Source organism: Trachypithecus francoisi, unplaced genomic scaffold, assembly GCF_009764315.1.
Source record: "Trachypithecus francoisi isolate TF-2019V2 unplaced genomic scaffold, Tfra_2.0 Lachesis_group1, whole genome shotgun sequence".
Lineage (NCBI taxonomy): Eukaryota > Metazoa > Chordata > Mammalia > Primates > Cercopithecidae > Trachypithecus > Trachypithecus francoisi.
The window spans coordinates 150,202,635-150,230,153 of record NW_022681454.1 but is presented as its reverse complement, the minus strand read 5'-3'; the positions used below and the strand labels follow the sequence as shown (position 1 = coordinate 150,230,153).

General features: G+C 39.8%; 1 protein-coding gene across 2 annotated transcripts in view; it reads right to left on the bottom strand.

Annotated features, from left to right (window-relative positions):
- The window catches only part of MND1 (meiotic nuclear divisions 1), a 77,323-nt gene that overhangs the window by 13,161 nt on the left and 36,643 nt on the right, over window positions 1-27,519 (bottom strand). For both annotated transcript variants that reach the window (XM_033215515.1, XM_033215516.1), the window contains exons 5-6: window positions 8,990-9,064; window positions 5,991-6,105 (exon numbers count right to left, since the gene is read on the bottom strand). In XM_033215515.1, the coding sequence (XP_033071406.1) occupies window positions 5,991-6,105; window positions 8,990-9,064 (190 nt within the window). The remainder of the gene's footprint in view (window positions 1-5,990; window positions 6,106-8,989; window positions 9,065-27,519) is intronic.

Genomic DNA, 27,519 nt, shown 5'->3' with positions numbered 1-27,519 from the left:
ATAACTCTGACTTACTCTTCGCTTCTTGCTTGCACAGAGCATCAAGGTCAGCTAGATGTGGGGACCGTCCCAGGTCTTTACTGAGAATGTGAACAACCCTAAACATGCATGTAGGCCTTCTATAGTTCCAGGAATATGCTGTTCTTCAAGGCTCTCATGAACATATCATTTAGTTTTTCCTTTTTTTTTAGAAGGGTCTCACTCTGTCACTCAAGCTAGAGCACAGTGGCACAATCATGGCTCACTGCAATTTTGATTTCCTGGGCTCAAGTGATCCTCCCACCTCAGCCTCCTGAGTAGCTAGTTCTACAGGCACATGCCACCATGCCTAATTTTAAAATTATTTATAGAGATGGAGTTTGCCATTTTCTTCATACTGGTTTTGAACTCTTGGGCTCAAGCAATCTTCCCAAAGTGTTAGGATTACGGGCATAAACCACTGCACTTTGCCCTTTTAAGTTTTTTGATTAGTCTACTGTTTGCCTCAACTGCTATTCATCAACAATGATTAACTGAGAAGTTAAAGTTATTGTTTGTAATTGTTATAGACAAATACTCCCCACAGAGAGGATTTTAGCACTGGGCATACCCTAGGCCAGATCAAACAAAGACAGTCTTTCCTATTGGTGTCCTCCAGGGAACCACCAAACATGTAAATAACGACAATTCTTTGGGATCAAGGCTCTGATAGAGCTCCAGCTGCATTCTGCTCCCCTAGACAGTAGGAATGCAGGGTTGTTATCCTTCAAGGTCACTGCTGAGGTGAGAGTGGGAAATGAGAATAGGCAAATTCAATACCACAAAGCTCATTATTCTTACTCAGAGTCTGCTAATTTTCCTCAGTAGGCTCCTGTAAGCCTTTGGTTAATTTCCAGAGGTCTGAAAAAGTTGACTACAACAATTTTTGCAAGTTTTCTGAAAGGGCAAACTTTCAGAAGTCCTTACTCCACCTTTTTACTGTCATCCTGGCATTTATTTCTCAGAAAATTACTTAAGTACCTCTAAGATATTTTCAAGTATTTTTGTGGGAATTTAATTTCTACTAACATGTTTTCTCTGGTCACATTTGAATATTGGTCAGAATAGCTAAATTAAAAAATTGTTTAAAGAATTGTTGCTTGTAAATATCACTTCTTGGCTACTGTAATTAATTTTGTTGTTGTTGTTGTTTTGAGACTGTTTTCGCTCTGTCGCCCAGGATGGAGTGCAGTGCGTGATGTTGGTTCACTGCAGCCTTCTCCTCCCCGGTTCAAGCGATTCTCCTGTCTCAGCATCCAGAGTAGCTGGGATTAAAGGTGTGTGCCACCATGCCCGGCTAATTTTTGTATTTTTAATAGAAACAGCATTTCACCAACTTGGCCAGGCTGGTCTCAAACTCCTGACCCCTAGTGATCTGCCTGCCTCTGCCTCCAAAGCAATTAATCTTCTAAATACTTGCTTAATGATATAATTCAACTGGCATAAATATAAATTATTTCTCACGGATGTTACTGAGAAATAAGAAAATACATAGCCATGCCCCATATGAACAAATGGTTATGGCTACAGTCACCAAATTATTCTCTGAATAAATATGACAGACTTAGAGATAAGCTTGAGTGATATAACATGGGGGGGGGGCTATAGCCATGCTACTAAGAAACAAATCCTATTAAAAGCAATTTGTGAAACTCATAAGCCTTTAATCCAGTATAATCTGTTCTGCACTAACATGATAGCTGAAATCCCATGAAACCCCTCATTATCAAAAAGTGCATTTTAAAAACAATAATTTCATTGAGGAATGGAGATTTGGGGTGAGTAGAGGTTAAAGTCTTAAGAAGTTCTCTAAATTTAGTGATAAGGGGATCACTGGCATCTACTACTTAAATATTTAAATTTCTTGGATTTGTAGGTTTATACTTTTCATCAAATTTGAAAAACTTTAAACTTTAGCTTTTATTTCTTCAGATATTTTTCTGGCTCAGCAACCTCTCCTCCTACCAAAACATACTCCATTTGGGACTGTAATTACACATTTATTAGGTCCCTTGAAGTTGTCTTAAGGCTCACAGATGCCATTTTCATATTTTTAAAGTTTTTAATTTATACATGAGTCAAGGACTCCATATGCTGTCCAGGCTGGCCTCGAACTCCTGGGCTCAAGTGATCCACCCACCTTAGCCTCCCAAAGTGCTGGAATTACAGGAATTACTGCGCCTGGCCCCATTTTAATCTTTTTTAAATTCTTTATTTTCTGTGTTTCATTTTGGATGTTTCTATTACTGTATCTTCAACTAACACCAATTCTTTCTTCTGCAAAATTTAATCTGCTGGTAATTCACCATAGTGTATTTTTCAGGTTAGACATTGTAGTTTTCATGTCCAAAAGTTTGACCTGGGTCTTTTTTATATCTTCTCTATTTCCACTTAACTTTTTGAACATATGGAATACAGTTATAATAACAGTTCTGGTCTTCTGATCCTAATTTCTGGGTCAATTTTGATTGATGGAGTATTAGCATGCTCATTACAGATCATGTTTTCCCACTTCTCTCTAGGCCTGGTAGTCTTTGCTTATATGCCAGACATAATGAATTTTATCTTGCTAGATGTTAATCCTTTTTCAAGAGACAGGGTCTCACTCTGTTGCCCAGACTGGAATATAGTGGCACGACCCTAGATCACTGCAGCCTTGAACTACTGGGTGCAAGCAATCCTCCCATCTCAGCCTCTCAAGTAGAAAGGTAATAAAACTGGAGGACGAAAACTTGACTACAATGCATGCCAGCATGACCAGCTAATTTTAAATTGTTTGTAGAGATAGGGTCTCTCTCTCTTGCCCAGGCTAATCTCAAACTCCTAGCCTAAAGCTATCTTACTGCCTTGGTCTTCCAAAGTGCTGAGATTACAGGCATGAGCCACAGTGTCTGGCAAAAAAGATGATAATCTTTCATAAATTTGTAAAAATGCACAAAGCCAGGAAGGAAGGATTCTTACTCTCTCACTCCCAAGTCAAAAATTAATATATTTCTAATAGACTCCATTACAAGTTCTCTAGGATCCATCTTTACATGGTTGCATAAATAACTATTAAAAGATAACCAGTCTGATGTTGATGAAAAATAATAAACGCCAAGCATGGTGAATCACACCTGTAATCCCAGCACTTTGGGAGGCCAAAGGGAGACAACTGCTTGAGGCCAGGAGTTCGAAACCAGCTGGACAATACAGCGAGACACCATCTCTTTAAAAAATAAAATTAAAAGTAAACTAGCTGAGTGTGGTGGCACGTGCCTGTAGTCTCAGCTACTTGGGAAGCTGAGGTAGGAGAATGACTTGAGCTTGGGGGGTTGAGGCTACAGTGAGCCCTGATCATGCTTTGCACTTCAGTCTGGGAGATAGGGCAAGGCCCTGTCTCCAAAAAAATAAAAAATAAAAAATATATAAAAATCTCACTGAAAACCAGAAAATTTCAGGTTTGTTCTCTCACTGAGACCTCATATACTGTAATACTCATTCACAATGGCATGTTTTCCTTGGGTTGGGAAATAAATTACCAAAGTTATACATTCAAGGGTTAAAATAGACAGCAGAATGCAGGCAACCAGTTTAAAATTTCAGTTGCTGCCTCTTCCTCAACTGTGTTATTCCACCCTCCAGAAAGTTCACCATCCTTTGTATACCCTGAACTTCTTTTCTGAAGTTTTATTACCTAAGAGGTGATGTGTTTGCCAAAAGTGCTACTTGAATCAGACCTACAAGGAATGGCAACATCTTAAATTAACATGCCTACAATACAAGTTTTCCCCACTTCATGAATCGGTCTGGCACAATTCCCTGTTAATTTCCTGAACCTTAATGTGATCCACTGGCTCAGGGTCACTATCAGTGTAGGTTACAGTAGTTTAGTAAGCCTACATAAGGGTTTTATTCATTCCTGAGTGGGCAGAATGTATCAAAATTAAGAAAAGGACTGGGGAGTCAATTGGAGGTGATGTCAGTGAGGGTCACCTGTCCAAGGAAATAGCTGTGGCAGTACAATAGGGACCATGGAGTGGAAAAGCTTACGTCTTTTTGAATATACCTAAGAGATGTAGGTCCTAGACATAAAAGAGAATGAAACAGGTAAGCAAAGAGGTAGTACACCTCTTTCATTTTTCATGAAAAATGTGATTTTCCACGATAACCAAATCTGACCCTTCATTTACTCTTACTTGCCTTTTTTCCTGATTTCAGTTTTGTGTGATTCTTGTACTTGGTGTACTACCTGAGAGGGCACAGTCATGCTATCCTGAAAATAAATCACCTGAAAGTATTCAACCTCGTTAAGAAATTGTGCTTGAAGTTCTCTTTCAAGAGAATGAGAAGGTGCTCTAGATAAGGTACACAATGTTCTACGTCCTCCAGAACAAGCAGTCTGTTTCCTTTTGAAGATGAATCATATGCAGGCCTAGCTTCCTAACAGTAACCTTCTACCTGTGAGGTACTCTCCTGCTGTGATGTGCTTGTGCTCACTGAGGATCATCTGGTATTAGTTAAAACTTTCAAACAGATTAAGGTGGTTATTTTTGTAGGTGTAGATTTGATCAGCACTTTCTTCTGCAGGATGATGACAAATGAATCTGTGGTCAGCATAAAAGAGCTGACATGTCTCCCCAAATACTTAATTTACAGAGAATGACTGGCTCAGGGAGTTATTCTGCCTCCGCCTCTCTTTGAAAATCACCCTGGGTAATCAGCTGAATCAGTGGCACGACATATCACCATCTAGGCTATGTACTCCATATATGTGAATGGTGCCTCCTGGAGTTGTGCAAAGCAGCGACCTGTCTCTAATATGAAGTTTAACTTCAAATTTACACTAACTGAACTGCTTAAAAATTCTTTAATTGTAAAGGCCACTGCCAAGGACTAGGCCAGCTTAGTTGCAACCAAACTATCCTCAGGTTAATTTTAACATACCAAATATTTCCCATGTCTTTCAAAGCCTTCTATCGTACACTATAATATCAGCTTTTCTGTAAGTTTCACTTGGTACAGTTTCCTAAACATAAGACAGGCTAAGACAGAAAAATATTTTAAAAGTTATATTTTCCCAAGTAATTAAATGCTATGTCTTTATAATACACTCTTTTATCTCCTCAAATATTCACATTTCTATCTTTTAAAAAATATATAAACATTATTCAAAACAAAGCTCTGGGGACTCTGGTTTAAAAGAAGGAAAAAAAAATCACTGGTATATTTAAAAGGCAACTCAATGTACAGACTGATTTTCTGCAACTTCCAAACTCTTCTACTTATGGTATCATTTTTCCTAGAAGATAATGACGGATTTCTTTACAGAATCAAAGTTCTTCAGGCCAAATTAGCTTTTTTTCTGACTCCTCAGTTCTCTAAGCTTATATTTTATGTCTTTATCCTTCTATCCCACACATCTTCCTTAATTTTAAAATGCTTATAATTTCAAAGTTGTCACTGTTCAATGCTCTAACATTAAGACTTCTCTCTTTTTTTTTTTTTTGAGACAGAGTCCTACTTTGTCACCCAGGCTGGAGTGCAATGACATGTATAGCACACTGCAGCTTCAACCTCCTGGGCTTGAGGGATTCTCCCATCCCAGCCTCCCAAGTAGCTTGGGACTACAATCATGTATCACCACGCTTGGCTAATTTTTGTGTTTTTTTGGTAGAGATGGGATTTCACCATGTTGGCCAGGCTGGTCTTGAACTCCTGGGCTCAAGCAATCCACCCATCTCAGCCTCCCAAAGTGCTGGGATTACAGGCATAAGCCAACGTGCCCGGCACATTAAGACTTCTTAATGGCGATACTAAAGCAATATTTTCCTACTATGTTACAAATACAAAATTAGAGTACTACAAACAGAATACTATCTTAACTGGTTTTATTTTCTCATATACATGGAGAATGGTTAGCAGGCAACTAGAAATATAAAGTCTTTTTCATTATCAAAGTTAAAGACGCCTAAGATATGATACAAACTTACGTATTTCTTCCACGACTTGTGGATCACAATCTTTGTATTTTTCTACTTCTGCCTTTAGCTGTTCCCTTTGGTCTCGAAGTGAAGAAAGCTCTTTTGCTAGCCTGGTTCGCTCTTCCTGCATTCCAAATAGTTTTATATTCAATTAAGACAAAATTCTGTATGTTGTAAGGTAATACATTTTATAACAATTTCATTTTATTTCTCATAAATGATGTGCATTAGACTTTTGATATTATATATATAAGCATACACACACAGATATTCACAGTATAAGAACAAGCTCAATTCTCATCTTTCCTGAAATCTCAAGCATCTTATATATATATGAATAACTAAATGGGAGTTAATATGTAGAATAGAATACTCACAAATAGGTGAGAGGTTCATGTTAGAACTCTAAGATGACCATGTCATCGTATGTTAGAGAAAAAAATTATACTACTTTTTGAGTAGTTTCACAAGTCTATATATGTAAGTAACATTTTAAGACAACATCGATCATTATACAATTATCTTTAACAGTGTTCTAGACAATTTTTCAATTTTTAAGAATATTTTAATATATCCTTAATATTTTATATACATTTAAAGAAATAACACAATTGTAGCTTGAGGCCTCCCACCACCTATTCTTTAAAGGTAAACCAGAATAAAGCTTCAAAACACAATATGATCCAATAAAAACCACTTGAAATGTCTAGCCATATTTCTCACTAGCAGGTGGAAGTCACAGTGCTATACGTATTCATTTTGTATTTCTGAAACCTGAAAAGCCCAAACAAAAACCAAATGTTTGCAAAGATTATAGTACAGAATCATAGGACAAATCCGAGGCAAAATCAAGTAAAGTTCAAACTGCTTAACACGACTTGTAAGGTTCCCAGCTACCTTGTATTTTTTATTTGTATTTTTCTACTTTGCTTTTAGCTGTTTCGTTTGGTTCCAAAGCAAAGAGAGTTCCTTTGCTAGCATTTGTACAAGAGACTGCGTATACAGAGCAGCACGCTGAGAAGCAGCACACCCCAACAGAACTCTCAGCAGTGAGGAAAACTTTCTAGATCTGCACTCTTCACTGCAAGACCCACTAGCCACATGTGGCTACTCAATATATGCAATGTGGCCACTGTGACTGAGAAACTAAATTTAATTGTAGCTAATTTTTATTAAAATATAAATAGCCACACATGCTTAGTGTATATCATACTTGCACAGCTCAGGAGAGATTTTAAAATAACTAGAATATAAGAAGATAAGTCATTATTTGCCATCAATACCCAAATTATACATGCTTCAAAAGGAACACTGTCACCAAGTGTGGTGGTGCCTGCCTGTAGTACCAGATACTCAGGAGGCTGAGGCAGAGGGATCACTTGAGCCCAGGAGTTCAAGGGCAGCCTGGGCAATACAGAGATACTCCATCTCTAAAACACAAACCAAAAAACAAAACAAAACAAAACAAAATCAAGAGGAGAAAAAAAGACAGGAGAAGCAGAGTGGTGAACATCCAATGTGAATACAATGATAGTTCTCCAGGTATCACGCATTGAAACAATCTTAGACAGTCACTATCACTGAGATCTTTGCCAAATTATTTAACCTCTTTGTGCCTCCAGTTCCTCAAAAAGCAAAATGGAGACACTAACGGTAGCCACCTCCCTAGACTGCTGGTAGGATTCAATAAATACACAAAATGCATTTAGAACAGTAGTTGCCTGGCTCAGAGTAAGCAGAATACACATGTTAGCTATTTTTCTTCTTTACCAGCAGCAGGATCAACACCATCATCAAGAATAATATCTAGCAGATAGGCACCAGGTAGTTCTGAAAAGTCCTGGCTGGTAAGATCAGGATGAGCACAAGACTTCATCTTTCTTAGGAACATTTCTGAACCATTAAGCTCTTCTGATATCTGCAGGCGGCAACTATGTTTGCTGATGGGTTTTTCCCTGCAAGATGTACTTGTTTCAGTGGATTAACAGTAGACTGGCTGACAACTTCAGGGCAAGTGTATGTCACCATTAGTTGAAGGTGGTTCTACAAGTTATTGCCAGTGTTTAAAAAAACAAACAAAAGGATCAAATAAAGTGGTAGTTGCTATTGTCAACTGAGGAAGAAATAGAACAGCTTCAGGTTATGCCCAGAATTTACCTTTCTTTGAATATTCTTTAGAAATGACTATTCTCCAATTCCTATCTGTGATTGTGCTGATGATTCACATAAAACAATATATGTGAAAGAACTTTGAAAGCACAAAGCCACTGTAAAGCTTTGCTATATCCCTTTCTACTATGTGACAAGGTTTCCAGTTGCTTTCTTTCCCAATCAAGTGACACAAATAGAGGCCCAGATGAAACGCTTAGTGGTTCATGTTGACCTTCAATATTTTTTAAAGTCATAAGTCTATAGTTTAGATAATGATGAAAATAGAAACTGAAATGATTTTTAAAAATCTCTAACCTAATACTTAGAAAAATGCTGCACTTTTAAAAAATAGGTCAATATTTATTTTAAAAATTTTTAAATATTACAAGGCCACAAAGATACTATGTTGATGGTTTTCAGTTTGTTCTATACAAATTTTTTTTAAAAGACTCTTAAAAATTTACATAAACATTTATATAGGGCTTACCATGTACCAGGTCCTCTTCCAGGTGCTTTGCAAATATTAACTAGTTTAATCCACACAATAACCCAATGAAGTACAGTAGATTTTATTACTCCCCATTTTGCAACAGAGAAAAGTGAAAACAGAATTTAGGAGACTTTCAAACCCAGGCAGTCTGGCTCTAGGGTTTATGCTTCTATGCTATGCTACCATATATAATAATAATAAAATCTAGACTCACAATTAGTGAATCCTACTGGGTCAGACGTTCATATCCTTGGCTATGATCTCCTTTTCTTTTGGTAGAAATGCATCCTCCTCACAGGAAGCTCTGTGTCCTTACTCTAATATGTAGAACTGCCATTATTAAAAGAATCTATAGACACAAACTTACCGTTTCACATCGGCCAATTTTAACTTTTTCAATGCTTTTCTGCAGGCTTGCATGCTTTTGGCTTCCCTCAGACAACTAGAGAATCAAAAACAAATAAAATAGCTTGCTAAGATAAACTGCCATGTAGTCATATAGTAGTTTATGAAAACAAAGTTGGCCAGATACAGTGGCTCACACCTGTAATCCCAGCACTTTGGGAGACCAAGGCGGGCGGATCACAAGGTCAAGAGATGGAGACTATCCTGGTCAACACGGTGAAACCCCGTCTCTACTAAAAATACAAAAATGAGCTGGGCGTGGTGGCGCACGCCTGTAGTCCCAGCTACTTGAGAGGCTGAGGTTGCAGCGAGCCGAGATAGAGCCACTGCACTCCAGCCTGGTGACAGAGCAAGACCCTGTCTCAAAAAAAAAACAAAAAAAGAAAATGAAGTCAAACACTATACTAGGAACTAATTTCTCCAATCTGAAGAAAACCAAGGACCACTAATCATTAGGGTACACTGGAAAAAAAAAAAGTTTAAAAAACATTTTCTTTTTATTCCATGCCAATACATGAAACAAATATCATGCCTCTAATCTTTTCCACATAGTCTCTATTTATTAGGTTCCCCACTCTTACTCCAAGTAACTTCAGGTCTATTATTTAGTTAGAAATTGAACTTGAAGGCCAGGCACGGTGACTCACGCCTGTAATCCCAGCACTTTGAGAGGCCAAGGCAGGCAGATCACATGACCCCACGAAGTGGAGACCAGCCTGGGCAACATGGCAAAGCCCCATCTCAACAAATACAAAAAAATTTAGCCAAGTGTGATGGCATAAGCCTGTAGTCCCAGCTACAAAAAAAAAAAAAAAAAAAAGAAACTGAATTTGAAAATCCAAAAAGATCTCTTTTATATAAATTCTCTCTGCAAATTTCATTTCACTTCCGACTAAAGTCTTTTCAAAATACCTGACCTAGTTCACTAAGTCAATAATAAATTTGTCACCTATTATTATTACATAAAGTACTTCACAAGGAATCGCATAGTTACATATCATGTTCTCAAGAAAAAAATCTGCTAGCCTGTTGCCAATTTTAGGTATGTTTTATATCTTTTTCTTTTTTATTCTTGAGACAGTGTCTCACTCCGGTGCCTAGGCTGGAGTGCAGTGTCATGATCATGACTCCCTGCAACCTTTGCCTCCCAGGCTCAAGCCATCCTCCAACCTCCACCTCCCAGTAGCTGGGACTGCAGGTGTGCACCACCACAATCAGCTATTTTAAAATTTTTTTCTAGAGATGGAGTTTTACCATGTTGCCCAGGCTGGTCTTGAACCTCCAGGCTCAAGTAATCTTCCGACCTCAGTCTCCCAACATGCTGGGATCACAGGTATGTGCCCTGTTGCGCAGCCTATTTTATATATCTTACAAGTCATCAGTTTAAACTTTTTACTCAGCTTAGAAAGTAGGTAAGTTGTATGTGGAAATGGATTAAATAACACCAGCATAAAGAGACTACAGATATCGAATGTTGATTAGCATGTGGGTAGGCCTACACATCAAAAAGGACTGGTTAATTTCAGAGTGTTGGCTTCTTGTCTCAATTTTATTAATCTCATCTGGGTCTACAAGTAAACAAATAATCACAGGAAATTCTGAATACTAAATTCTCCACATCTTTTGCTATAAACTAGTTAGAAATTACAGATTCATTTGATTGGGTAAGGGCCTTCTTAAAAAATATTTCACTCCTCCCTCATTCTTGAATTACAAACATTTAGAAAATAATTAATAATTGGATGGATTTAATTTCTGTTGGCTGATTATAAAAAACTATCTGTTCACGGCCGATCGTGGTGGCTCACACCTGTAATCCCAGCACTTTGGGAGGCTGAGGCGGGTGGATCATGAGGTCAGAAGATCGAGACCATCCTGGCTAAGATGGTGAAACCTCGTCCCTACTAAAAATACAAAAACAAAATTAGCCAGGCGTGGTGGCAGGCACCTGTAGTCCCAGCTACTCCGGAGGCTGAGGCGGGAGAATGGCATGAACCCGGGAGGTGGAGCTTGCAGTAAGCTGAGATCCCGCCACTGTACTCCAGCCTGGGTGACAGAGCGAGACTCCATCTCAAAAAACAAACAAACTGTTCCCCCACCCCGAAAAAAAAAACACACACACACACACACACAAAACTAACTGTTCACAATATGATCTAGTCATATGTAGAGAGTGGATAGTATTTAGATATCCTTTTTTTGCTTGAAATTCAGAAATACTTATCTTCAAAAAGTTGGTAAGTTTACCCTTGCTTTGGGAAATCTTTCACATCTCAGTAGGCATAAAGGGATCGTTGTAAGCTTTCCTTTAACAGCTCTCCAGTCACTGATTCTAATCCATAGCATGAACAAGATCTATAGATAATGCCAGGCAGACACCACTACAAACCAGTTATATCTCTCCTTGCAAGTAATTATCTTCCTTTTTTTTGAGACGGAGTCTTGCTCTGTCGCCCAGGCTGGAGTGCAGTGGCCGGATCTCAGCTCACTGCAAGCTCCACCTCCCGGGTTTGCGCCATTCTCCTGCCTCAGCCTCCCGAGTAGCTGGGACTACAGGCACCCGCCACCTCGCCTGGCTAGATTTTTGTATTGTTTTAGTAGAGACGGGGTTTCACCGTGTTAGCCAGGATGGTCTCGATCTCCTGACCTCGTGATCCGCCCGTCTCAGCCTCCCAAAGTGCTGGGATTACAGGCTTGAGCCACCGCGCCTGGCCATATCTTCCTAACTTAAAAAAAAAAATCTGCTGTATACATATATTTTTAAGACGGAGTTTCTTCTTGCTCAAGCTGGAGTGCAATGGCGCTATCTTGGCTCACTGTAACCTCCGCCTCCCAGGTTCCAGCGATTCTCCTGCCTCAGCCTCCGGAGTAGCTGGGATTACAGGCACCCACCACCACATCCGACTAATTTTTTGTATTTTTAGTAGAGAGTAGAGATCAGGTTTCACCATGTTGGCCAGGCTGGTCTCGAACTCCTAACCTCAAGCAATCCACCCACCTCAGCCTCCCAAAGTGCTGGGATTACAGGCATGAGCCACCACACTTGGCTGAAGATCTAGTTATTTTAAAAAAGAGTTCCTATTTATAAAATAAAGTCATATTTTAAAAGAATATTAGCCTGACCAACATGGGGAAATGCTGTCTCTACTAAAAATACAAAAATTAGCCGGGTGTGGTGGCACGCCCCTATAATCCCAGCTACTTGAGAGGCTGAGGCACAAGAATCGCTTGAACCTGGGAGGTGGAAGTTGCAATGAGCTGAGATCATACCACTGCACTCCAGCCTGGGCAACAGGGTGAGACTCTATCTCAAAATAAAAAAAATAAATAAAATAGAAGTTAATATTCCACCCTGAAGGACCTGCCTGAAATAATTAAAATATATACATAACATTTAAATTTAGGAGTAAATAATTTTTTCCAATTAAAAAAACACATATTTTAGCATAACATTTTTCCATTAAAAATGTTTTAAAAATAACCAGACAGGTAGACACTATCCAAACAGTTACTAATTATATAAAAGACAATAATGAAAGGACATTATATATATATATACACAGATACGTATATATACTTTTTTTTTTTTTTTTTGAGACAGGGGCTGGAATGTAGTGGCCGGATCTCGGCTCACTGCAACCTTTGCCTTCCAGGTTCAAGCAATCCTCCTACCTCAGCCTCCCAAGTAGCTGGAACCACAGATACATGCTACCACGCCCGGCTAATTTTTTTATTTTTTTTGTAGATATGGAACTTTGCCATGTCGCCCAGGCTGGTCTTGCAGTCCTGGGCTCGAGCAGTTCATGTACCTGGGCTTCCCAGAGTGCTGGGATTACAGGCGTGAGCCACCACACCCAGCCAGGATATATACCTTAATTATATTAATTAAGAATCTTTCAGGTACTACACATTTGTTTGGAATTATTTACAACTTAAAAGCATTTGAAAAAGAGCTCATTCAGAAATTTCTTTTTTTCTTTTCTTTTTTTTTTTTTTTTTGAGACAGAGTCTCGCTCTGTCGCCCAGGCTGGAGTGCAGTGGCCAGATCTCAGCTCACTGCAAGCTCCGCCTCCCGGGTTCCCGCCATTCTCCTGCCTCAGCCTCCCGAGTAGCTGGGACTACAGGCGCCCGCCACCTCACCCGGCTAGTTTTTTGTATTTTTTAGTAGAGACGGGGTTTCACCGGGTTAGCCAGGAGGGTCTCGATCTCCCGACCTCGTGATCTGCCCGTCTCGGCCTCCCAAAGTGCTGGGATTACAGGCTTGAGCCACCGCGCCCGGCCCAGAAATTTCTTAATTACAAAAATAATCTTACATATTTCAAATGTGAAGCATGGAATTCATAACTTGTGACTTTAAGTATCTTGGTAATAGAGGGAGGCACAATCCAAATGATGTTATTAAAGGAAAAGCTTCTGCTAATTATCCTAAGTACTGAAATAATTTGGTTCAACTCAGTAGTGAAGGATTCTTGGCTCACTGCATAGTTCTTCCCAACCACTGGAAACAATGAAAGCAACTCTTGTGGGGCTGCCCATGCTATCAGCTTTTCATCTATACAGCTGCACTACTGCCATAGTTCCTAACCTATACCTTGGAAATAAACCAAATGCAGCCCTCATGTGATAAAAGCTGAGATTTCTAGTCACTGTATATCAACTATCTGAACCAGTAGTTATCAAACTTTAGCATATAGTGGAACCCAAAGGGCTTTTTAAGGCACAAGTTGCTGGGCTCTACCTCCCGAGTTTCTGAATAGCACATCTGTGGTGGGGTCCAATAATGTGCATTTCTAGCATGTTCCCAGGTGATGCTGCTAGTTGGGGACACCACACTTATGAGAATTAGTGAACTAAACAAGAATCTATTTTCTTATAGTAACAAACTCAACTAAAACACACAGGATATTTACATATAGAAAAATGTTATCTGGTTCACAAGCAAAGATGAATTACTGCTAAATGCTGTAGCCCGAACTAGAAAACATCTTAATGTTTGGCTTTAAAAGAAATACAAAAGTCCACATTTACAAAAATAGAGAGGTGATAGCCTGTATTTTTAAAAAGGCATGGGCTGGGCGCAGTGGCTCACACTAGTAATCCTAGCACTTTGAGAGGCCAAGGCAGGTGGATCACTTGAGGTCAGGTGTTCGAGATCAGCCTGACCAACGTGGTGAAACCCTGTCACTACTAAAAATACAAAAATTAGCTGGGTGTGGTGGCAATACAACTGTAATCCTAGCTACTCAGGAGACTGAGGCAGGAGAACCACTTGAACCCAGGAGGCAGAAGTTGTAGTGAGCCAAGATCGCACCACTGCACTCCAGCCTGGGTGACAGAGCAAGACTTCATCTCAAAAAAAAAAAAAAATTAATAAACAATAAAAAGGTATTTACCATAATATTCCTTTAAAGAGCAAAGTCTTCAACATTCTATAAAGCAACTGATAATGGCAGGAGGCAGACAAATGCCTAGGCAGATAGGGGTGGGTCCCTGGTGAAACCCCACCTCCAAGCCAAAGAGAGTTTAAAGCCTGAAAGCCAAACTACAAATTAAATCCACAGACTAGATTGAGAATCCATCTTCCCATTTGGTGGCTTTCCTCTGATCCCCACCCTTCACCTATTTTACATATACCTACCCTTTCATAATTGGTTTTCTATATTGCTGTGCTCACCTTTTAGCGGTGCCTTTAGTCTTTCTTTGCATACTCACAAACCAATCAGTATGCACTCCCCTATTCTGTGCCCATAAAAGCCCCAGACTCAGCCACACTGGGAGAGAAACCATTGGACTATGGGGTGGGGGGACCATCCCCTTAGATCCCTCTCCAATGAGACCTGTTCTGTCGCTCAATGAAATTCTTCTCTGTCCATTCTTAACCTTCAATTGTCAGGGTATTCTTGTTCTTCTTGGAAGCAGAACAAGAGCTCGGGAACTGCCAAATGGAGTACAAGCTGTAACACAGGTGGGCTGAGTGGGCAGGGTACCTGCAGCAGCAGGCCTGGGCTGAGCAAGGCCCGGGTTGGGGCTAGTGAGGCACTGCTGGCTGTGGAGGTCTCCAGATGGCAAAGTGGCTGAGAAAAATCTTGTGCCATAATTATATACTTTAACAAATCCACTTCCAAATTTCACTAAAGCAAATAATAATTTTTAAAAACTCAGTAACCCAGAACAAAACTGCAGCTGCAACAATAAAAACTACTTATAATCAGTAAAAACAGGATTTCATCTTTATTTATTCATTTTTTGAGACAGGGTCTTACTCTGTTGCTCAGGCTGGAATGCAGTGGCATGATCATGGCTCACTACAGCCTTGAAATGCAGGGTTCAGACAATCCTCCTACCTGAGCCTCCTGAGTAGCTGGGACTATAGGCATGCACCACTATGCCTAATTTTTAATTTTTTTTGTAGAGACAAGGTCTTACTCCTTGGCTAATCTCAAACTCCTGGGCTCAAGTGATCCTCCTGCCTTGTCCTCCCAAAGTGCTGGAATTACAAACCACCACACCCAGCCTAAGATTCCATCTTTAGATCTGAGGAACTGACACAATGCTTCCCTTAAATGCATTCCAGGTCACCTATGCAGATAATCAGGATTGAGAAAAATAATGCCAATGTTTTCTAAAGGGTTACTTCATTGCCTGGAGGAACTAACTATTCGTAAGACACAGAACGACTGATTCAAGCTGGCTGCATTGGAATTCTGATTTACTCTTTTTTAGAAATTAAAAAAATGTCGTAGCATTAAATGAGGAATACAGAGACGTTCACAGATGGGAAAGAATGCCAAGGAATAGAGAATGAGAGAGAGACAAGAGCAAAAGCAACTAGATCAGTCTACTGCTTTATCAAAAGCAGTTTTTCTCCACTATGTTGTGGGGAAAAAAAGGTTATATTTCCATTCTGCTTTAAAAAGAAAAAAAAAGCCATATTATTTATTTATTTTTTTTTTTTTTGAGACGGAGTCTCGCTCTGTCCCCCTGGCTGGAGTGCAGTGGCGCAATCTCGGCTCACTGCAAGCTCCGCCTCCCGGGATCATGCCATTCTCCTGCCTCAGCCTCCTGAGTAGCTGGGACTACAGGCGCCCGCCACTGCGCCCGGCTAATTGTTTTCTATTTTTAGTAGAGATGGGGTTTCACGGTGTTAGCCAGGATGGTCTCGAGCTCCTGACCTTGTGATCCGCCCGCCTCGGCCTCTCAAAGTGCTGGGATTACAGGCGTGAGCCACATAATTTATTTATTTATTTGGGTTTTTTGTTTCCTTGTTTTGCTTTGTGACAGGGTCTTCTTCTGTCACCCAGGCTGGAGTGCAGTGGTGTGATCATGATCTCCAAGGCACAAGCCATCTTCCCGCCTCAGCCTCCTGAGTAGCTACAACTACAGGCATGCACCACCATGCCAGCTAATTTTTTTATTTTTCATTTTTTGTAGAGATGGGGTCTCACTACGTTGCCCAGGCTGGTCTCCAATTCCTGAGCTCAAGCAATCTTCTTGCCTTGACTTTCCAAGTGTTGGGATTACAGGTATGAGCGACTGAGTCTGGCCTTGTTTACGTTAAAATTTAAAATTTGTATCTTCTAATAAAGGGAATATTCCATTTAAAAATTAACTAATCATAAGGAAACAATGAACACTGTAAAGATATATTTATGTATAAAGATGGGAGCAACACACTTGTCTCAACAATAGAGAAATGTTAATATTTCATAGTATAAATATGTCATAATTACACAACCAATGGAAGTGTTTTCAAAGAATTTTTAATGGCAATGAAAAATTCCCGTGGGATACAACTGAGTTGTTTTTTTTTTTTTTGAGATGCAGTCTCGCTCTGTTGCCCAGGCTGGAGTGCAGTGGCCGGATCTGGGCTCACTGCAAGCTCCGCCTCCCGGGTTCATGCCATTCTCCTGCCTCAGCCTCCCGAGTAGCTGGGACTACAGGCGCCTGCCACCTCACCCGGCTAGTTTTTTGTACTTTTTAGTAGAGACGGGGTTTCACCGTGTTAGCCAGGATGGTCTCGATCTCCTGACCTCGTGATCCGCCCGTCTCGGCCTCCCAAAGTGCTGGGATTACAGGCTTGAGCCACCGCGCCCGGCACAACTGAGTTTTTTAAAAGCTAGAAGGAAAACTATAATACATTGAGAGCCTATCTATGACCAAAAAAAGAACAAACAAAAACCACTGCAAGAAAATGCACTAAATCTAAGCAATGGTTATCTCTGTGTTGTGAAACATACTTTTAAGTTTTCTATATAATGAACATATATAACTAGTATTTTAAAAATTATTTTCCTGTTATATGAATATATTCTCAAAAGATTAAAACGTGAGCACATTCTTGTTTTAAAAGACTCAAACGAAGCAAAATCCTCATTTGCCTTTCCACTTCTGCACCATCCCCACAACCCCCTCCCCAGAGTGACCCCTGTAAAGTCCAGTGTGCATCCTTCTTGTCTTATTTCTTTGTTTTACATCTAGATATAGATCAATATGGATAACATTTAAAAGCATATAGGGGATTATCCTTTATGTAGTGTCTTACGCCTCGCTATTTTCAGAGAAATTTCCATATCTGCATATATAGTTAGGTCTACTTTGATTTCTTTTTTGTTGTTGTTGTTGTTGACATGGAGTCTTGCTCTGTCGCCCAAGCTGGAGTGCAGTGGTGCGATCTTGGCTCACTGCAACTTCTGCCTCCCGGGTTCAAGCGATTCTCCTGCCTCAGCCTCCTGAGTAGCTGGGATCACAGGGGCGTGCCACCACGCCTGGCTAATTTTTGTATTTTTAGTAGAGAAAGGGTTTCACGATGTTGGTCAGGTTGGTCTCGAACTCCTGACCTCGTGATCCACAGTCTCCCACTGTTGCTCAGGCTGGAATGCACTAGTGCAATCATAGCTCATTGTAGCCTCAACACTCCTGGGCTCAAGTGATCCTCCTGTTCCAGCGTCCTGAGTAGCTAGGACTACATGTGTGCACCATCGTACCCAGCTAATTAAAATTTTTTTTTGTAAAGAGGTCTCACTATGTTGCCCAGGCTGGTCTCGAACTCCTGGCCTCATGAGATCCTCCTGCCACAGTCTCCCAAAGTCCTGGGATAACAGACGTGAACCACCAAGCCTGGACTCATTCATTTAAAAAAAAAACAAAACAAAACCAAAAACACACTTTTATTTTTTAGAGCAGTTTTAGGTTCAAAGTACAACAAATGAAAGATATAGAGATTTCCTATATATGACCTAATTCCGCATATGTACAGCCTCCTCTGCTATCAAAATCCCACACAAGATAGTACATTTGCTACAATCAGTGAACCTACACTGATATCATTATCATCCAAATTCCACTGTCTACGTTACAGTTCAAAGTCTTTTGTTCAGTGGTTGTGGGAAACAATTCTCCCTGCCCTCTGGATTCTAAACTACATAGATACAAAGAGGCAAACAGCCCAAATTACTGCTGGCATCCATCTTGTCATTATGAAGAAAGCCAACCTGAGGACATGAGCATCACACAAAAGGCAAAGCCAAGATAAATGCAGGGAAATTGAGTCAGAGTCTTAAATGATGTCTGAAGCACGCTCTACTGTTTTCTTTTCTTTTCTTTCTTTTTTGAGACAGGGTCTTACTCTGTCACCCAGGTTAGAGTGCAGTGGCATGATCATGGCTCACTGCAACCTTGACCTCCTGAACTCAAGCAATCCTCCCACCTCAGACTCCTGAGCAGCTGGGAAAACAAGTGTGCACCACCACACTGGGCTAATTTTTGTTTGTTTGTTTGTTTGTTTGTTTTTTGTAGAGTCAGTGTTTTACCATGTTGCCCTGGCTGGTCTTGAACTCCTGGAGTCAAGCAATCTTCATTGGCCTCCTGAAGTGTTGGCATTACAGGCATGAGCCACTGTGCCTGGTTTTGAAAAATTTGAAGTTAAGTCATTAAATCAATCTCTCCTCTATCCTTTAAGCAAAGTAAACTTGAATTTTCTGCCTTTAACACAGTAAATATTTTAACTGTTACAATGGATAAAACTTTAATAATAATCTCTTTCATATAGTGCTGGCCAGCTATGAAGGCTGTGAAAAATTTTGGGAGATATCAAATTCAAAACATCCTATTCCTCTACTTTGGGAAATACAACAAAGTGTCCAAGAATAAGAGTGGCTGGAATAAAGTAATGCATGCCAGGAAAGCTCTTCATTCAATAAGCATTTATAAAGTACCCACTACATATACAGTTACAGTATCATTGGCTCAGATCTTCTCACAAAATTAATATAGCTGGGTAATGAACACCTTAAGGTATTGCTTTGCAGGTAATGAGTACTGGATGTTTGTTGAATATTTTCAGATTAAGTTACTTTTCATTATATGCTGTAAGACAGTAGTCATTAAAAGAAAACACTCTGTGAAGCTAGCAAGAATACAGCATATTAACGTTCCACTTAACCAGAGGGTTAAATTTCCAGCAATCCAACCCTGAGGAACACATTAAGAACCTGGAAATAAGAAACGTAGTACAGAAATTCTGAATAATGGACATAGAAAGAGTATGAAAATCCTATCAAGTAAGAAACATAAAGGACAAGTGAAGCCACTTAATAAGTACATGCTGAGACACATAAAATAATACCTGCTAAAGATAAGACCACAATCAATTACAATGTGAAAAAAACCAACTGTCAGGCAGAGTCAGAGCCTAACAAGTGACTAGTACCTCAACTAGATATAATAAGACTAAAGTAATAAAAGCAGAAATAGGCTGCGCACAGTGGCTCACACCTGTAATCCCAACACTTTGGGAGGCCAAGGTGGGAAGATCGGTTGAGGTCAGGAGTTCAAGACCAGCCGGGCCAGGAGAGCAAGACCCTATCTCTGCCAAAAAATAAAACTAAAAATTAGCTGGGCATGGTGGCATGCACCTGTAGTCCTAACTACTCAAGAGGGTGAGGAATGAGGATCACTTGAGCCACAGAAGTCAAGGCTACAGTGAGCCATGATTGCACCACTGCATTCCATCCTGGGCAACAGAGTGAGGCCCTGGCTCTTAAAAAAAAAAAAAAAAAAAAAGTGGAAATGGGAATATGGAAAGGAAGAAAAGCAGGTAGATTTTTAAAATGAACCATTTCTAACTTCTAGGAAGGATTAAAAATATTAAAAAGTAGTTAAGAGCTATGAAAGATCCAATAGAAGCCTAACAGTGTCAGGACAAAGAACTTAGTCATGGCTACAGTCAAACAAAGGCTTACGCAGAATCCAGTTAGAAATCATTCAGATGGCCGGGCGCGGTGGCTCAAGCCTGTAATCCCAGCACTTTGGGAGGCCGAGACGGGCGGATCACGAGGTCAGGAGATCGAGACCCTCCTGGCTAACACGGTGAAACCCCGTCTCTACTAAAAAATACAAAAAACTAGCCGGGCGAAGTGGCGGGCACCTGTAGCCCCAGCTACTCAGGAGGCTGAGGCAGGAGAATGGCTTAAACCCGGGAGGCGGAGCTTGCAGTGAGCTGAGATCCGGCCACTGCACTCCAGCCTGGGCAACAAAGCGAGACTCCGTCTCAAAAAAAAAGAAAAAAAAAGAAATCATTCAGATATTTTGAGAGTCAAAGACATGCAAAATCCAACTGATGCCATGAAGGAAGTTGCATATAAACTTACGAATACTTACAGACTGTTTAGACCTGAGAAATGGGTTCTCTCACAACAAATCCAGAGAGGAGGGCTAAGTTGCAGAGGCTACTAATTGTCTACCAATATCCATTCTTTCTTAGTAACAGGATCTCAGACAATAGGCCTAGCTAAAAACAAAAAACAAGAAACTGTATTTCCCTGCCTACTTCAAATCAGGTGTAGCCATATGACAAAGTTTTGTCCAATAAAATGGGATCAGATGTTGGACGCGGATGTGCCCTTTACCCTTCCCTCTCTCCTTCGTGCTACCTCTGTAATAAGGACATGATGGAGTGCTTCAGGAGTCACAAGAGCAGTCTTCTAGAAAGGGCACATAATCACATAATCTTTGTCTCTTTTTTAGTGTAGAGTTCTTTCAGGTCACTGATTGCAATTTCAGTTTCGTGTCCCCTATCCCAACCAAGGCATGGAGAAACAGAGAGAAAGAGAGAGGAGGTAAACGAGACAGGAAATACACTTAACAAGTATTGTTGTTAAGATGCCTCAGGGTTCTCTGGGCCTGGGAGATATTTAAGCTAAATCCTTTTAGGCCACACTTCTGGGTTCTTTGTAGGTGTCCCTGTTGGGTCTCCCCAGCAGCAATCCACATGATGTAGAAAACACATTCTATTTTTCTAGCTGCTACCCAACATTCTTTCTCTCACCATCGGGCTTCTCTGTTTGCCCCCAGTCTCCTTCCAGCCTGGGTTTTCAGAGATTCATAGTACACAGACCCTCTGTTAGGTTTCAATGCCTTTCTCTGGGACAGAATTTAACACAGTACGAGGTGAGCTCTTGTTCTCTCACTTTTGCGTGTGGGTCACATGCAGTCCATGGAAATACTCACATGCTCAACAAATTTTCAGGCTTGCTGGCCAAGGTCCTACTTTTATGTATTATAAAAACTGAAAGAACCTCCCAACAGATCTACATAGATGCTAAAGATTAGCAAAATTATTTTCACATATGGAATTGCTTTTTTCCTATTTTTTTTCCAAAAGCATTGGGAAAGAACAGGCCTAACAGATTAGCCTATTCAGTAGTCTCCATCACGCCACTAAAGTTTTCTAGGTTGAAAGTTGCATGGCCAGGCGCGGTGGCTCACGCCTGTAATCCCAGCACTTTGGGAGGCAGAGGCGGGCAGATCACGAGGTCAGGAGATCGAGAACATCCTGGCCAACATGGGGAAATCCCGTCTCTACTAAAAATACAAAAAATTAGCCACGCATGGTGGCGGAAGTCTGTAGTCCCAGCTACTTGGGAGGCTGAGGCAGGAGAATGGCGTGAATCCGGGAGGCGGAGCTTGCCGTGAGCCAAGATCGCACCACTGCACTCCAGTCTGGGTGACAGAGCGAGACTCCGTCTCAAAAAAAACCCGAAAGTTTCTCATACCTGATTCAGTTTTACTCCTGGCATTTCTGAATACTTATGAGAATTAAGATTGTCCACCATTGAAATTTCTAATGAAAATATTGCTTAATTACTATTTTAAATGTTTTAATGTAATAAGTTATTCAGTTCCTTTAAGTAATTTTATTAGAAGACATCAATCTAAAATAAAACAAATTATTTGCTAAGAAACACCAGTTAAGAGTTTAAACTCCAATTTCTACTTAGATAGAATTAACTTAAAGATTTAAATTTCTATTTAGATCAGGTTAAAATAAACTTCCCATTAAATTTATAAAGTCTGAGAAATATTCAGTGATTAGAGTACCTGGCCATAAAGGCTTTTATCTTTTTAAGAGAATAATGCTCTTACTTTTCTACTTCTGCCTCTTACAGTAGAATGGTTCAAAAGGACTTGGATTTCAAAAAATTAAAAGGGCAAACTAATGACTTCCCTTCCATGGGCTATATAGCTAAAGAAGAGCAAAGAAAACAAGTGAACACGTTCTGATGGCAAACTAGCTCAAGAGTTGTGAGCAACCCACCAAACAAAGATTGATGGTAAACCCAAGTGTTAGCAGTTATTTAAAAGGGGAATGCATATAGCTTTAAAAAATAACAATTAATATAATTTAAAACTGAGATTGCTTTGTTTTGGATCTAAAGTTAAGCTACTTTTTTCAAAAAGAGTTATTGTACACAAAAGTTCTGGTTAAGTAAATATAAATACTGAGGAACCTGAACAAGGACCTAAATCTGAATGTGATGAAATATAGGCCTGGATGTTTAAACCATGCCCTTGAGTCAAGTAAGAGCTAGACTTTAAATGAAAAAAAGCACCCTCCTAACAAGGTTATTTTTATGAAACTTCTAAGTATACAGTCTGGTGCGGTGGTGTGCACCTGCAGTCCCAGCCACTTAGGAGGCTAAGGAGCACTTAAGGCCAGGAGTTCTAGGCTATTGTGTGCTACGCTGATCAGGTGTCTACACTAAGTTTGGCACCAATATGGTGACCTACTGGGAGTGGGGACCACTGGATTGCCTAAGCAAGGGTGAACCAGCCCTGGTAGGAAATGGAACAGATAAAAACTCCCATGCTGATCAGTAGTGGGATCATGGCCATGCATAGCTACTGCATTCCAGTCTGGGCAACACAGCAAGACTCCATCTCTTTTTAAAAAATTTACATATGTATATGTTTCTTTCATACACACACACACACACACACACACACACACACATATATATATATATAACAGCCAGAGATGTTATGAATACTGAAATTTTAAAGTTTGTAAAATATCGATATGCTTTGGGGACAGCAAAACAGCCCAAACAAATTGAAATTAAGGCTATTCCAGGAAAGTAAGAATATGCATAACTTTGACACTCTGCCACTACCTGGTAGCAGCATCAAAATTGCAGGCCCAGTTTTTTGTAGAATAAATCTTTTACAGGTTGTTTGGTTTTGGGGCAGTATATTTTTGAAGAATGGCTGCCACAAACCTGTATCTCATATGAAACACTGAGGAGTGTTTGAGAATGGGAATTCTATAGCTGTAGGGTCAGCCTTCTCAGGTTCATCTACCAAATAGCTGCAGCAGCAAAGGAGAATCATTGCTGGAGGAAGGTTCGGAAGCCCAGACCAAAGCTACCTACCACAAAAGCAAAACAGACAATAAATATAAAAATAAATATCTGGCCAGGCGCGATGGCTCACGCCTGTAATCCCAGCACTTTGGGAGGCCGAGGTGGGCAGATCACAAGGTCAGGAGATTGAGACCATCCCGGCTAACACAGTGAAACCCTGTCTCTACTAAAAATACAAAAAATTAGCTGGGCGCCTGTAGTCCCAGCTACTCGGGAGGCTGAGGCAGGAGAATGGTGTGAACCCAGGAGGTGGAGCTTGCAGTGAGACGAAATTGAGCCACTGCACTCCAGCCTGGGTGACAGAGTGAGACTCTGTCTTAAAAAAAAAATCTCTGATGTCTTAAGTTCTACCACACAAATTCATATAAGCTTTAGAGTTGTAATATTAACTTTTCAGCATTATTTTAAATAATTTACCAATAAAAAAAATCTTAGTTTATTTACCTTATTCCCCCCACAATCTTTCAGTCACTTAATTTCAACAATTATATATCTAATTCTGGATTATCCAGGCCATAGAGAAGTAATAAGAGAATTCAGTTTAGAAAAAGTGACTTTTAAGTGCACAGAGATATAATCTGGCAGATCCTGTTAGTTGCCTCTCCAAAGCCAGCCCTTCTTTGTTAACAGAACTATAGTTTCTGTTCAGACTAAGGTGTTAATATGCTCAGAGGATGGTCCCTTCCCAGAGCATGAAATTTTTTCACTTAGATCCCTTCAATGTGAGCAAGTACTTCAGATCTGGCCAATAAGTCATAAAAGAAAGCCTACTTGGGACAGGAGGCATTCTGGGATATTTCTCTTGGATAAAGAGAGATGTCCAAAAAGACAGTTCATCTTTCTTTCTGCTTTGATGTTGTCATGGTAGGACGTAGCAGCTGCAGTAACTACTTGCAGGTAAAAAGGAAAATCCAAAAAATGTCCAAATAAATAAATAAATAAATAAATAAATCCAGTCCAGACCTCTGATATCAATGTGTGGTGGGATTAACCAATCCTGAAAGAAGCTACCTCCAAATTTGTTACATAAGATAATCAACTCCTATTAATTAAGTCAACTTTGATCCACTTTTCTGTTGTTTGTGGCTAAAAATATCCTGATTCATGCATATAAAAAAGAAAAAAAATATATAAAAATGTCCACAGTAATTAGTTTTGAATAATAGAATAACAGATCATTTAATTTTCTTTATCTTTTCAACTACAGTGAATAACCTTTTTTTTTTTGGTGTGGGGGGATAGGGTTGTGATTTGTTGCCCAGACTGAAATGTGTGGAGCAATCATAGCTCACTGCAGTCTCAATCTTTTGGGCTCAAGCCATCCTCCTGCCTCAGCCTCCTGAGTAGCTGGGACTACAGGTGTGCGCCATGACATCTGTTTTGTTTTGTTTTGTTTTGTTTTTGAGATGCAGTCTTGTTCTGTTGCCCAGGCTGGAGTGCACTGGTGTGGTCTCGGCTTCAAGCGAGACCCGGGTTGAAGCGATTCTCCTGCCTCAGTCTCCTGAGTAGCTGGAATTACAGGCACACGCCCAGCTAATTTTTGTATTTTTAGTAGAGATGGTTTCACCACATTGGTCAGGCTGGTTTCGAACTCCTGACCTCGTGATCTGCCAACCTTGGCCTCCCAAAGTGCTGGGATTACAGGCGTGAGCCACCACGCCTGGCTAATTTTTCTAATTTTTTTTTTTTTTTTTTGCAGAGATGGCGCTTGCTGTCACGATCAAGCCGGTCTCAAACTCTTGGCCTTAAACCATCCTCATCTTGGCCTCCCAGAGCACTGTATTACAGGTGTAAGCCACTGTTCCTGGCCTTTTAGAATGTCTCTGTCCAGTTCAGACTTACTTAAAAAATGGAAATAACAATATTTTAAAATAGGATATGTAGCTTTTGTGGTTTCAAAGTTCTCACTTGCTAATGTCATGTTAGAGATACAAATCTAAAGTACGCTAAATGGATGGAGAGAACAGATGTTTAATCTGTAGACACTTATACATACACTAAGAAAGCTGACTACCATACTGAAGTCCCTGATAAGAAGGGAGTTGTTAAGGATAAGGAATATGGATTGGGCTCTTTCAGAGACTCCATACAGGTATATTTAATTAGCAAAGAGTCAAAAAAGACCAGTTGTTATCAACAGCGCTTTGCACATGTTGGGATATGATATGCCAACTGGTGAGACTATTCCAGATATCAACATAGAAGATATGTCAGCTCTGGGAAGAAGAGGTAGTCTAGGACAGTAAATAGTCTTATTTGCTAAAATGAACCCATAAACTTAGATAGCATTTCTCCAAAGTGTATTCCATGGGTCACCAATCCCTTATAAAAATGGGTCGAATGAGATTCACAATGCATGCTGGCATATTAAAGCTTTAGAAAAGTCAGACTAGTTTATCTTTGTCAACCCAGGATTGCTCAAATTCCTTTGATTATAGAACCCCCTTTTATGTAACACTTATCATATATCCATTCCACAGAATTATTTTGTGTAATTTGGAGCTCAGTCCCAGCAAAATATAATTCTGGTAAGGTAGTAGCAAAAAAATAGTTTAAAATTCACATTTAATTATTCCTATACAATATGTATTTATAAAGCTGAGTTCTAGGAAAAAAATCAAGATTACTATAATAACTATTTAATGGAAATCACCTTTTCTGCTGTATGTGTAGACTGGAGTCAAAGAAAAGGTATGGGTCTGGGAGTAAGACTACTGGACCCAGTACACAATAGCTGGGACAGAAACTAGATTGTGATGTATTGATTTATGCATTTGCTCAAAATTTATCATGTTTCTATATGTTTCAATGTGTCTCAGAGACTGCATCCCATGTGGGAGATAGAAAATGATTAAGATATAGACCCTGTCTTCAAAGAAAGTCTGTCATAGAAACAAGGCACATAGGATTTCACTTGAGAAAAGACATATATAAAAGACAGTCACAGCACAAAAAAGTACTATACTCTGCTGAGGAAGAAGGGATTTAAAAACTTCCAAGTAAAAAGAACAAGGCACATACAACTATAATTGGTCTGTTATAAACAAAAAAAAAAAAAAGAAAAAGCCAGGCACAGCATGTAAATGACCGAAGTTAAATTTGAATCTAGAGATTCTAGGTCTAGAGTCTACTCCCTTAAATCACTGTGCTATAGTGCCCTTCACCCTTCAATTCCCTTATGAGCTCCCACAGATCTTTCCAGCACCAACTTACATATCTCCTTAACTATAAAGCCTTTTCGGAAGCAGAACTGACTGTCACCCTCTTTTGTACTATCATTGTTCTTCAGCATTGCATATATCATACCATATTGCAATGATTTGTTGACATGGGCGTCTCTTCATTAGAGTGAGAGGTTCTAGAGAACAAAAACTGCCTAATTCATTCTTATGTCCCTCTCACCAATCACAATGCCTGCCATAGCAAGCATTCACTAAACATTTACAGACTGAATAAACTTCAGCAGAGATGCTATTTTTATTAAAAAACATTTCAAGTTATCTACACAGCTCAGTAGTGGACCTACTCTTGATGTACTCAGTTTTAGCTATAAAGAATTCTATACACTCATTTCTAAAAATTGGTAAAAAAAATAAAAAATGAAAAAAAATTTAAGTCATCCTAAAAATATTTGTTAGTGTCTTCCCTAACCAATACACAATACTAAAATTCAGCTTAGTACGGATTTCATAATGTAATTCTTATCATAAGCCAATCCCTAAAAAATATATCCCCAAACTAACTTCCAGTGGCAATAAGTGGGGTGTAAACCAGAATTTGGATAAAGAACTAA